Below are 14,140 nucleotides of genomic sequence, written 5' to 3' on the forward strand. Positions count from 1 at the left end.
GATTAGAATTATTTTTAAATGTTGAGAAGCTACGAACTATTGAGGATCAGGGAATTAGCAACCCGTGTAGAAAAATCACTAAAAGCTAGTGGACAAATACAAAGAAATAATGTGAAAAGCTATTGTGATATTGGCTTTTATGGCAAGAGGGCTTGAAGAGAAATTGTGTTACAGTTATTTAAAGCTCTAGTTAAGCCCCTTTTGGAGTATGGTGTTAAGTTCTGGGCAAAATACTCAAGAAATAATATACTAGCCTTGGAGGGTGCAGCCCAGATTCCACAGGATGATATTTCAGAGTGAAAGTTTTTTTAAAAATTCATTCTTGGAATGGGAGCATTGCTGTTAAGGTCAGCATTTACTGCCCATTCCTAATTGTCCTCGAGATGATGTGGTGAGCTGCCTTCTTAAATTGCTGCAATTCATCTGGTGCACCTACGCCCACAGTGCTGTTCGGAAAGGAGCTCCAGGATTTTGACCCAGTGACAGTGAAGGAACAATAATGTTGTTTCAAATCAGGATGATGTGACTTGGACGAGAATCTGCAGATAATCAGTTCCCATGCATGTGCTGCCCTTGTTCTTCTGGGTGGGAGAGGTTGTGGGTTTAGAAGGTGCTGTTGATGGAGTTTAGGCGAGTTGCTGCTATGTATTTTGTAGATGATTCATAATGCAGTCACATTGTGCTGGTAATGAAAGACGTGAATGTTTAAGGCATTAATATTAGTGGATGCTGTGCCAATCAAGTGGGTTACATTGTCCTGGATGGTATCGAGCTTCCTGAGCGTTGTTGGAGTTGCACTCAAACAGGCAAATGGGGAGTTAAGAAGAGAGATTGGATGGATTGGGGTTGTTTTCTTTGGAGCAGAGGAAATTGAAGTGGGACATGATTGCGATGTATCAAATTTGGGGGAGCATAGATAGACAGGAAGAAACTTGCCCCCTTGGTTGAGGGATCAATGACTAACGGTCATTAAGGTAAGGAGCAGGAGGTTTAGAGGGGATGCGAGGAAAAACATTTCCACCTAGTTGGTGGTGGGAGTCTGGAACTCACTGCCTGAAAGATGGTGGAGGCAGAGATCCTCATACCATTTAAAGAAGTTTAGATGTGCACTTGCGATGCCAAGGCATACAAGGCTCTGGGCCACGTGCTGGAAAATGGGATTAGGATGGTTAGGTCATTTGTCTTTGACTGGCACAGACACAATGGGCTGAAGGACCTTTTTCAATGCAGTATACCTTGATGACTCTTGACTTGTGCCTCGCAGATGATGGAGAGGCTGTGGGCAGTCAGGAGGTGAGTTACCTGCTGCAGAATTCTCAGCCCCTGCCTTGCAACAACAGTATGTGTGTGGCTGTTCTAGTTAGGTTTTTCGTCAATGGTAACCCCAGCATGATGGTGATGGTAATGCCATTGCAAGTTAAGGGGAGATGGTTAGATTCTCTGTTGTTGTAGATGGTCATTGCCTGGAACTTGGGTGACACAAATATTACTCGTCATTTATCACCTCAAACCTGAATGCTGTCCGGGTATTACTATATGTGGACATGGTCTGTTTCATCATCTGATGAGCTGTGAATAGTACAGAACACTGACCTTACAACAGAGGGAAGTGCATTGATGAAGCAAATGAAGCTGATTGGGCTAAGGACACAGCCCTGAGGAACTTCTGCAGCAATATGCCGGGGCTGAGATGATTGGCCTCCAACCATCTTCTTTTATGCTAGGGATAGCCCTGACCAATACAAAGTGCTCCTCTTGATCTCACTTTTGCTTGGGCTCCTCAATGCCACACTCAGTCAAATGCTGCCTTGATGCCAAGGCCGTCACTCTCACCTCCCCTCTGGAATTCAGCTCTTATGACCATGTTTGGACCAAAGCTGTAATGAGACCTGGAATCGAGTATACCTGGCGAACCCAAACTGAGCATTGATGAGCAGGTTACGTTGACTAAGTGCTGCTTACTCAAGGGCACTATTACCGACACCTTCCCTCACTTTGCTGATGATTGAAAATATACTGATGGAGTGGCAATTGTTTGGATTGGATTTTACCTGCTTTTTGTATGCAGGATATATATGTGAAAGGTTCCAATTGTTTGGTAGCGGCCAATGTTGCAGCTGTACGACAACAACTTGACTAGAGGTGCAGCTAGATTTGACAGCACAAGACCTCAGTATTGCAGTGGAGTTTTTGTCAGGGCCAATAGGCTTTGCTGCATTCAATGCTTAGTGTTCCTTGATGTCACATGGTGTGAACTGAATTGGCATCTTTGATACTGGGAATCACAGGAGAAGAAGTGATGGATCATCCACTCAAGATTTCTAGCCGAAGATGGGTGCATCTTTTGCACCGTCATGTTGCGTTTCCCAATCATAGAGGATGGGATGGTTGTGGCGCCTCCTCCTCCATTTAGTTGTTCAATTTCCACCAATATTCATGACTGGATTTACAAAGACTGCATAGCTTTTATCGGATCAGTTGGTTCTGTGATCGCTTTGCACCATTAAATGTTGTTTCTCAGCTCAGCATGCATGTATTTCTGTTTTGTAGCTTCTGCAAATTGGCTTCTTACTTTTTAGGTGTACCTGGCGCTGTTCCTTGCATGCTCTCCTGCATTCTTCATTGAATCACGGTTTGGCTCCTGGTAGTGATAGATGAAGGTTATGTTGGGGCTTGTTAGTTTGTTGAGCATAATTCTGCTGCTGCTGCTGAGGTCCACAGCGCCTCATGGATGCCCAGTTTTGAACTGTTAGATCTGTTCTGAATCTATCCAACCTAGCATGGTGTAACACCACACAACTCAATGGAGGGTGCCCTCAATGTGAAGGCTGAATTTTTGACGCCACAAGGATTGTGCAGTCGTCACTTCTAGCAATCCTGTATTGAACAGATGCATCTGTGACTGGTAGATTGGTTAGGATGAGGTAAATTAGGTTTTTCTTTCTTGGTGATGTTCCCTCACCTACCACAGGCCCAATCTGGCAGATATGTTCTTCAGGACTTGACCAGTTCAGTCAGTATTGGTGCTACTGAGCAACTCTTAGTGACAGACATTGATGTCTCGAACCAGACTACATTTAGTGTATTTGTGGAAAATAAAAGGAATATACTGCAGATACTGGAAATAAAAAAACAAGGTGCTGGAAATATTCAAGAGGTCTGACAGCACTTGTGGAAGGACAGACAGAGTTCATGTTTTGAGTCGAATGTGATACTTATTCAAACTGAATGAAGGTAGAAATGTGATGGTTTATGTCAATGAAAGTGGGAAAGAGGATGGAAGAACAAAAGGGAAGGTCTGGGATAGGATAGAGGAGAGGAGAGATTAAATGGCAAAGATGTCATTATTTTTTATTCATTCGTGGGAAAAGGGCGTCGCTGGCTGACCAGCATTTATTGCCCATCCCTAGTTGCCCTTGGGAAGGTGATGGTGAGCTGCCTTCTTGAATCATGCAGTCCATGTTCTGTGGGTTGACCCACAATGCCGTGAGGGAGGGAATTCCAGGATTTTGACCCAGCGACTGCAAAGGAACGGCGATATATTTCCAAGTCAGAATGGGGAGTGGCTTGGAGGGGATCTTGCAGGTGGTGGTGTTCCCATTTATTTGCTGCCCTTGTCCTTCTAGATGGAAGTGGTCCTGGAAGGTGCTGTCTAAGGATCTTTGGTGAAATGCTGCAGTGCATCTTGTAGATAGTACACACTGCTACTCCTGAGCGTTGGTGGTGGAGGGATTGAATGTTTGTAGATTTGGTGACAATCAAGCGGACTGTTTTGTCCTGGATGGTGTCAAGCTTCTTGGGTGTTGTTGGAGCTGCACCCATCCAGGCGAGTGGGGAGTATTCCATCACACTCCTGACTTGTGCCTAGGATGGTGGATAGGGTTTGGGGAGTCAGGAGGTGAGTTACTCGCCACAGTATTCCTAGCCTCTGACCTGCTCTTGTAGCCACTGTATTTATGCGGTGAGTCCTAAGGATGTTGATAGTGGGGGATTCAGCTATGGTTACACCATTGAATGTCAGGGTGCGGTGGTTAGAGTGTCTCTTATAGGTGATGGTAATTGCCTCGCATTTGTGTGGCATGCATGCTATTTGCCACTTATCAGCCCAAACCTGGATATTGTCCAGATCTTGTTGCACTTGAACATGGCCTGCTTCAGTATCTGAGTCGTCGCAAATGGTGCTGAACATTGTGCAATCAACAGCGAACATCCCCACTTCTGATCTTATGATGGAGGGAAGGTCATTGATGAAGCAGCTGAAGATTGTTGGGCTTAGGACATTACCCTGAGGGACTCCTGCAGAGATGTCGAGGTGACTGACTCTCCACAACCATAGCCATCTTCCTATATACCAGGTGTGACTCCAACCAGCGGAAAGATTTCCCCCTGATACCCATTGATTCCAGTTTCGCTGGGGTTCCTTGATGCCACACTCGGTCAAACGTGGCCTTGATGTCAAGGGCTGTCACTCTCACCTCAACTCTGAAATTCAGCTCTTTTGTCCATGTTTAAACCAAGGCTGTAATGAGGTCAGGAGATGAATGACCCAGGTACAAGAGACAAAGGGTAACAATGATTGTAGTCAAGAAACAAAGCATCCTCAATTATGTGGATAGGAAGTAGCAAACAGATTTGATGATGGGTCAGATGTAATTCCTGGTTTTGATATGGCAAGAAATATTTAATGATTTTAGGACTATTTAAATTTAGTAAGTAAGAGGTTGAAATGTATTTTGTCTCGTTTCTGCTGGTTTAGAGAAATTTGAACAATTTCTATTACAACCTGCTTTGATAGGGGAAGTAGTAGAAATTTATTCAATCTTCTCAAAAGAGTTCGTAGATTATGGTATAGTTAAGCCTTTGTACTTCGGTTCAAAAGCTTATAGGCAAAAGTTTAGAAACCTGAGGCAGAATTAGACTTTTGTGAAATTTGCTAGAGAAAAAGAAACACTGTTTGAATGATGCTTTGAACAGTTTAAAAACAGCATTTGCTTAAGAATCAGGTCCCACTTGGGACACTGTAGAGTTTTTATTTTAAGGGAGGCAGCTATTACGGGTGATAGTTAAGAATTATCTTGCAAAAACTTAGCGACAGCAAACCTTTGCTTGCAAACCCTCAGAAAATCTGGAGAGATAAGAGAAGTGATAGTGGACTGAAAAACTAATTAATTATGTTAGGAATTTGCAAAGTTAACCAGGTTAACGGTTGAACTTGCGATGAAAGCAAAATAGCAAAGCCAACAAAATTAGCAGGCATCTTGAGGAATAATGAGATGCAATTTGACTAGTAACAAGATTAGCAGCTGTCTAGAGAAATTGAGTTATGTACTGCCATATCAGAAAAACTGAATACCAGAAATCAGTGCAGCTATACAAATGATAACTTCTAACGGCAGGGAATTTGAGAGAAGTAGGTAGCCGAATCCACAGGTTGAATATTAAAGAGACTGAAGAGACAATTGCTAGCTCCCTCATTGGGGAAGGAGGCTACTTTTTCATCCAACAGTCAGACAGGCCATCTCCATCTAATCTTCAAAGAGCCCAGTTTCATCTATGATCAGAGCCATGGAAGTCTGTTTCACGTCCATCTAACATCTAGAGCCATGGCAGATTGCATATATTCTCTTTTAAAAGCGGTTTCATGCCTTCACTCAACCAGGAAGAGTCTTTTCCTAGACTTGGTCATCTAAGCTGCATAGTGTGGTAACTATTAGCTGGATTTGACGCATAGAGTTACTAAATTGGATCTGGTTTGGGAAAAGGGGTACCTCCGTGAGGTCAGGGAATGTGGTATATTTTTGGAACAAGAGGTAATTTCAAATAAAATGATGTGTTTAGTTATTAACATACTTAAGTATCATAGTGTATATTAGCCTTTCTTGTCATGTTTTTCTCTTTTTTTAACTAAATTCTCTTTTTTGTTTGCGTAATGACTGGACTGGTTCCCTACTGGGCTGTACATGGTTCCTCACATTATTCCAAACATATACATCAGTAAGAATCAATGTTTCAGATTATCCTTCAGCGAGGTTCTTAATCATGCCAATTTAATGCTAGAAAATGACCTCCTGGGAGATTAGGTGCTGCTGGCTCCAAGGATGACAGGCAATTTAATAGAAACTGATAGTGTGCTGAAGAAATCAGGGACAATTTGTAATCCTGACGTAGAAAGTACTGTTTCAACTGAAGATGCTTCCAAAGAATTAAGAACAACTGGAAACAAATTGACTGTTTGAATTAAACTTGCCTGCAGATCCTGAGCTGCAGGTGTCAACGCAGAACACAGCAGTGACATTCCAGGCTAATGACAAACAAAATTACATGGCTGAAACTAGTACTGATGCTGTGGAATTATGAGGACATTATTAAAAGTTGGAGTGTCAATTAAAATTTCAGAAAGATGAAGTCATTGCTCTTGTGAGGGAGGAGTTGAGCAACATTTGTGCCAGTTGTGAAAAGGAATTTAAAGTATCAGGATTTTTTGATTGATCATCAAGGTGACCTAAATGAGATTCCTAAAGCAGCAAAAGAGCACTGTAATCTGGCATTTAAACAAGAGCAACAAGATTTGGCTGTTTAGCTGGCTCAGATGTTGTTTTCCTGAGCTAGACAATATAAACTCAAAAGAAAATGGAGATCCAGTGTTAGAACCTGGACCAAATGGTTGACAGGCTCGGCGGGCATGGGCGGAGAGGGTGAGCTCTTCGCAGGCCAGGGAGGGCAAAATTGAATCGGGCCCAGGGAGATCGAAGTTTTGTCATTTTGGCAGGACTGGGGAGGAGACAGTGATTGAATGTGTAAGTGGGAGTGAGTGAGTGGGTGTGTGGGAGTGAGTGAGTGGGTGTGTGGGAGTGAGTGAGTGGGTGTGTGGGAGCGAGTGAGTGGGTGTGTGGGAGCGAGTGAGTGGGTGTGTGGGAGCGAGTGAGTGGGTGTGTGGGAGCGAGTGAGTGGGTGTGTGGGAGCGAGTGAGTGGGTGTGTGGGAGCGAGTGAGTGGGTGTGTGGGAGCGAGTGAGTGGGTGTGTGGGAGCGAGTGAGTGGGTGTGTGGGAGCGAGTGAGTGGGTGTGTGGGAGCGAGTGAGTGGGTGTGTGGGAGTGAGTGAGTGGGTGTGTGGGAGTGAGTGAGTGGGTGTGTGGGAGTGAGTGAGTGGGTGTGTGGGAGTGAGTGAGTGGGTGTGTGGGAGTGAGTGAGTGGGTGTGTGGGAGTGAGTGAGTGTGTATGAGCGAGTAAGTGGGAGCAAGGGAGTGAGTGGGTGTGTGGGGGTGATAGTGTGTGCGTGTGGAGGAGTGACTAAATAACAGATTGAGTGGGTGGGGGTGAGTGAGAGTCCTCCTTGAGTTTTCTCACTCATTCTCACCACCACACACCAACACAGACACGCACCCACAAACTTACAATGACATACACAACCCTCCAACATTTTGGTATGACTCTATTGACATGGCTTTACATTTGTTTCATAACAGTTTCTCTCCATAAAACCGCAACTATTTTTGAAATTCAGTTTATTGTTGTGCCAAACTTTATCTTTCTGAAATTTTCTTATCAGCCCTTTGAGTGAGAAAAATATGCAAATATAGGCCCTGAGCAAAACAAAATGGACAAGCCTGCTTGAAGAGTTAGAAGTTCGATGATTGTTTTGTCATCTGATACTGTGGAATAAACTAACTGATCTTTGATAAGCAATTTTTGTCTGCTTTGACAATCATGGCAGGATAATAAATAATGGAGTTCTTCCAATTACCCAATATATTGTGACCAAGAAAATAGTACAAAGCCAAAATAACATACATAAAAAAAACTAAAATAGGTACCTTCCTAACATCAGAACTTTTTGGCTCAGTTGTCCATGTTATGATCCGTGATACCGCCAGACGTGTTTCACTGGAATTTACAAAATCTGCAGGGTCCATCTGTAGAGTCAACGTTTCAATGTACTTCAAAATGGCAACTTTCACCTGTAGTTCAGGCAAAAACAAGACAGCATTGGTAAATTATGGCTTTACATACAAGGGACAATCAAAATTAAAACCAGGAAACCACTACTATTACTAATCAACATGAATTCAGAAACTATGATGGGGACTCAATGTTCGAACCAGGATGTTCTGACAATTTATCATTGTTAGTTCGCTCTTTCTACTTTATCCACTTTCACGAAACCTCTGCTTTCATGGGCAGGGATGAATTTGCCTTCACTGGCCCTTGTCTTTACCCTTGCAAATGCAAATTTTGTAATTTCTGTTACTAATCAGTAATAGTTATAATAAAAATTTAAGTTTAATTTCCAATTTTGTGCAGAGAAGTAGGAATCCTCCATTCAGTCCCTTGAGCCTGAAACACCACTCAAGAAGATTATGGCTAATCCAAAGGCCAAATCCATTACCTGCCATGGCTCCATAAGGTTTGATAGCGATATTTAATAAAAAATCTGTTGATTGTCAACAGATTAATTTCTATAAACCAAAATTTATATTTGAGGTTAGAATCTGGTTTATTCAGCGAGCTTGAAGTGTTGAATGTGCAATAGTCGCATTCCTCTGCAAAATATTTATTAAGGCAGAAGATGCATTGCAAGAATACTTTACTGTGAAGGGAGGGAAAGAAAAAAGACAATTTCCAGGAAGTTGGCTCTTGAACATGAGTTACAGCATTTCAAGGATATCAAAAATAAGTTGTTTTCTTGTACCATCCTGACCCCAGGATAGTTTTCCAGATGCAGTATGTATTCTCGGCAAGTTCAATCAGTAGTGGTACTACTGAATCATCTTGGTGATAGACAAGGTGGAGGTAGTGGTGTTGTGGTACTGTCACTGGACGAGTAATCCAGAAACCCAGGGTAATGCTCTGGGGACCTGGATTCGAATCCCACCACAGCAGATAGTGAAATTTGAATTCAATAAAAATTTGGAATTAAAGTCATAGGAAGACCATGAAACATTGCCGATAGTCATAAAAACCCATCTGGTTTACTAATGGGCTTTAGGCTGACCTTATCTGGTCTGGCCAACACATGGCTCAAGGTTGTTGACTCTTTAAAAAAAAAAGCCCTCACGGATGGGCAATAAATGCTGGCCCAGAATAAATGGCCAAAACCCATGAACAGATAAAACAAAACTGAAGTCTCTCTCCCTGAAGGACATTTGGTGCTCTTGGCATCTTCAGTGCTTCTTCCAATTGGTGTTCAACACAGAGGAGTACTGATTGACCCGCTGAAAGGGGTGGCAGGTGGTAATCAGTGTGAGGTTTCCTTGTCCATGATGACATGAACTTCATGAGGTTTGGAGTCAATTGAGTCTGGAGGGCAACTCACTCCTGAATGATACAACTTGGCCACCACCTCTGATGGGTTGTCCGATGAGACAGGATGGTGGTGTCTGGGATATTGGCTGTAAAGTATGATTGGGTAAATAGCATGTCATGTTATTGCTTGACCACTCTGTGGAACAGCTCTCCCAATTTTGGCAGAAGCCCCTAACGTTAATGAGGAAGACTTTGCAGGGTTGGGTGTATGGTTGTCAGTCGCAGTGCCAAGGTCAATGCTGGGTAGTCTGTCCCTTTTAGTTTCTTTTTGACTTGTAGCTGCTTGGTACAACTGAATGGAATGTTAGACCACTTCTGAGGGTATTCAAGAGTCCGTCGCATTGCTGAGAGTCTGAATTCCTATGCAAATCAGACTAAATAAGGACATTCGTGAACCAGAAGGGTTTTTATGACTATTAACTTTTAATTCCAGATTTATCGATTTTAAATTCCACTAGGCTGGGATTTGAACTTTTTGTCTCCAGAACATTTGCCTGGGCTTCTGGATTACTCATTCAGTTACATTACCAGTTTGCCACTTCCTCCTCCAGATACCTTGTTTTTCCTTCCCAATGTTGCATTCTGGTTTCCATTCCCCTGCCCAGGATAACGCAATTCTTAATTAAGACCACTTTTTCCAAAACGCAGGCTCCACATACATCAAAAGAAAGAACTAGAAAATCTAAAAAAAATATACTTTTTCCATAGAGCAGTCAAACATGTTCTAAGATTACAGTTGCTAAATATATTGGTTCTCTACATATACACAACTAACCTTCAAGTTTGGAGTCTGTGTCTGATCAACGGTGAATCTCATTAAAATACTAAACTGTAGGTCATTAGGGAAAGAGTCTCTGCAAATTAATTTTTAAAAGCATTGTTAGCTCATTGACATTTATCCAACTTAATTGCTCATATATATTGAAACACTTTTCTTAAAATTACCTTGTGTTTTCTGCAGTCAGTGAAAATGGAGGTCATTGAAAACATATTAAGTGAGTTCCTGTGGCTGCAGTCTAAGCATTTGGTGCAAAATAGTTCAATTGCATTATATTTTGCAATCGAAAGGCTGTATTTTAACATTTCTGTCGAATTCCCAATCTTTTCAGTATGGAAATGTACCATCATGCTGAGAGTCAAGTCGTCTTCAACTGATAATTGGTCCATACTCTAAGTGGCAAAGTATGGTTACCGGATTGGCATTTGAGATCAATACTAAAGGAAATCGATAACTTAAATATTGTTCAAAATAGAGACATATTGCCAAAGCTTTGTGTCTTGTTCTCATCAGGACAAACACTAGAATGCCATTCTTCAAACAGTTACAATTTATAACTCGGGAAAAGCTGCGTGATTGGTTGGCAAGTTGACTCTGATTGGCTGTGATGTTGCTATGAAGGCTCCCTATTCTTCTGGGTAATTCAAAAAAGATAACACTTGAACATATTCCTTTTGTTTGCGGAATACATATGAATGTATGTTGCTTCTAGCAAGCATAAATGAGCCATGTTACAAGCGTCACTAATTGTCTTAAATTGGTTATTAGTGCAGTTATTGGCACAATCCAGATTGTCCAGCAAGTGCTACCAAATTGCAAACTTACATTTAATAATACATGTTTTGTTTCAGGTTTTACAAGCACGTGGTGGTAGGGTACAGTCGACATTCATACACAGGGACCTGTTCTCTGCAAACAAAAGTTACACGTTCAAGCCTTGTACCGTTTTCTTGAATTACCTGGAAGCTTGGGAGCCTCAAGTTCCCAAATGCTTTTTTCATGGCAACACCTTAGCGAATCAGTCAACTTGCCAATCAATCAGTAGCTCTCTTCTGCTATGGTATAATCTGTTGTGAGCATTTGCAATTTGGTATTCTTATATTTGTCCTAATGAGTGCATGACGAAAAGTTTCAACAACACGTCTCTTTTCAGCAATATTCAAGTTTTGTACAACTAAGCAATAAATTGATAATTCTTCACCTTCAAAAATGCAGGGGACATTCATTCAATACGAAATATCTGGACAAGGTCAGATATTACTGATAGGGAATGTTGAAATCTTGGCAACAAGCACAGCTGATGATGTTTTTTCTTCTCCATTGTGATTTAGCTCCAGCATCAAAGTATGTTCTGAATTGTCAAACCAGCTACTCATATTATCCCAAGTGAGAATACCAATTTTAAATGTTTTCAAACTAATTTTGAAATAGAAGTCTATGGTAAAACCTGAATTGAGACTGCTCAGGTCAAATTTACTTAGCACACTATACCAGCCCCAAAGTGTGGTGGATGCTGGGACAGAGAGTAAATTTGAGGAGGAGTTAGACAGATTTTTAATTGGTAAATGGGTTGAAGAGTTATGGGGAGAAGGCAGGAAAATGGGGATGAGGAGCATATCAGCCATGATCGAATGGCTGAGCAGACTCGGCCAAATGGCCTAATTCTGCTCCTATATCTTATGAACTTATGGACCATACTGGTTGACTCAGGGCAAATCATTCTTGCAGTAAGGCCCTCAGACTTAGCTTAAGTCTGTTTCAGGCATATTGATTATTTGGCCTTTACCAAAATGGCAGCACACTGACTTTGAAATGCATGAACTTCCTACCTACCAAATTGGAGGTTTTGGAAGCAATTTAGAATCCAAAAAAGGGGTTCAATAGGACCAAATTTCTAAGCCATTGCTAGATATCCTACTGTTGTTAAAAGACACCCAACAAATTGTAACCCTGTACAAATACTCCCATTCAATGGTGGCAAACTCCTAATGACACTATCCCCTTTAAGTATTTTATGAGGGCCATCAGATGGAGTAATCAGGAAGTGTTTGACTTGCAGTTATATGCAAAGCCCTATCATGGACTAGAAGGCACACTAGAGTGCAGCAGATATCACTGAGATGAGTTCGTACACACGAGTAGAAAAGAAAAGTGCAAACATACACACTAGTAATAAGCATTATGAACAACACAAGATCAGGAAGAGAATCAAAGTGCAAGATGGGAAGAAACTCAAAGTAATTCAAAAATAAGAAAGTTCATGCAAACAGAATAAACAATTTTCCTCATTCGGTGTTACAATGGAATTTGGATCTGCCACACTGAAAACTTCCTAAACTGCTTCCGAATACATTTGCATAATTCCCTGTGGAGCTCCAATAGATTGTCATCCCCTCCTCAAACAGAACTTTCCCATTGATTCACCAATTTAGAACTAGGTGATCTTCCATCAATTCCATAATCTTCTTTTAAAAACTCTGAGCGGTTTTGCTCATCAAAATATAGCCCCAGAAAATCCAAGTAGTTTAAATCTAATAGAAAATGAATTGAGCAACATACTCTAAGAATCGTAATGGAAGTATGAAGCGTGGCCTGTTCCAAGTCCATTAAAAATGCTGCTTTTGGTTTCAGTAGACCATCACATGAACAATTTTGGATTATCCTAAAATGCTATCACTTTCCCCACAACCAGCAATAGATTAAATGGTCTATAAAGTCTAGGATGAAGCTTTGCTGCTTTTTCAACAGCATTTGCTGCCCTCACAAAGCGCCGATATTTATACTAGAACAAACTAATGACCAAAACCACAACTTCTGTGTTGTTTAACTTCCAATAATTCTAGAGTGTTTACCATTGCATCCAACTGCCCTATGAATAGTTAATTCTTGCATGGATTCATATTATGACCCTAATTTTCTTTCATTAATCTGGTCACCTAAATTTGTAAGGTGAATGTAAAGCTGCACAAAGTAGGGAACTAAGTGTATAAAGACATTTCCTACTTTACAGAGATGAATAGAAAATAAAGACAAATCCCGAAAACATATATTTGCTACAAGACTAGTTTCAGTTAGAAACAAATTATGTGGAGAGTAAAACTGTGACATTTGCCACATAATACTGACCTTGCAATATCAAGTGCTTTCTGTACCTTTGCCTGTACAGAACCAAGCAAATCTGCACCCATTTTCTTCAATAGTTGAGTCAATAAAACAAACAACCAGTCTTGAAGGTCTTCCTTATGGACATGGATGAAGTCAACTAGTGTTTCCAAAAACATACTGAAAACCTGAAAACGTGGACATATCAAAGATCATGATCTTGCAGCAAGTCTTAGACTTAAGTAATAATTTCAACAAATTCACCAGATGCCAATTTTTGGAGGCAAGCAGAAAACTAGACAATTTTCTTGTGTCTATATAACGTATAAAATTACTTTTCGGATTCTTGCAGATTATCAGCTTCAAATTTCCATGCAACTGCAATAGTTAGAAAGCTTTATAATGTTACTTAATGCTCGGAAAATTGTTTCCAAATTTAAGTCAGTTTAAATTTGAAATTTTATCTCTTATTCATGTTGTTAATTAACCACAAGGTGAAGTGGTTTTGGATGAGCAGTGTCAAGAGAGTGGCAGTCCTAACATTAGCATGAAAGCCATGCAGATCTGAGACTACTTCCGAAGGGTAGTTTCACATGCATGGGTTTTGTGTTTGTGCAAAACCAAGTTTAAAACGTACCCAGTCAGCTCATTGCACTTGCAAGGAGCTGCTTTCTTTCCTTTAAAAAAAAAGATTTGCTCTAAAGAATATAATCTGACAGACACTGGTTCTGACAACTGTCTCTCCCAAGTAGCCACAATTCAAGTTTGTGCCTTATCAGTAGGCTATTTGACAGGACGAGGCATAATTTTTTTCACAGCTCAGAGCCCCCATGTATGCATTTCCTGCAAAAGTCATCGCGTAATATCTAGGAGCAGGTTTTCCCATTCTTTACACTGATACTGCTGAAGTTAATCAAATTCCATCAATCTGGCCCAGATCACCTAACTAAGTGTAAAT

At 41.1% G+C, this 14,140-nt stretch overlaps 1 protein-coding gene across 9 annotated transcripts in view; it reads right to left on the reverse strand.

The window, feature by feature from the left end:
* Positions 1-14,140, reverse strand: part of clasp2 (cytoplasmic linker associated protein 2) — a 463,341-nt gene that overhangs the window by 100,022 nt on the left and 349,179 nt on the right. For all 9 annotated transcript variants that reach the window (XM_078216563.1, XM_078216560.1, XM_078216559.1 and 6 more), the window contains 3 exons: positions 13,207-13,370; positions 10,078-10,156; positions 7,814-7,957 (listed from right to left, as the gene is read on the reverse strand). In XM_078216563.1, the coding sequence (XP_078072689.1) occupies positions 7,814-7,957; positions 10,078-10,156; positions 13,207-13,370 (387 nt within the window). The remainder of the gene's footprint in view (positions 1-7,813; positions 7,958-10,077; positions 10,157-13,206; positions 13,371-14,140) is intronic.

Source organism: Mustelus asterias, chromosome 7, assembly GCF_964213995.1.
Source record: "Mustelus asterias chromosome 7, sMusAst1.hap1.1, whole genome shotgun sequence".
NCBI classification, from domain to species: Eukaryota; Metazoa; Chordata; class Chondrichthyes; order Carcharhiniformes; family Triakidae; genus Mustelus; species Mustelus asterias.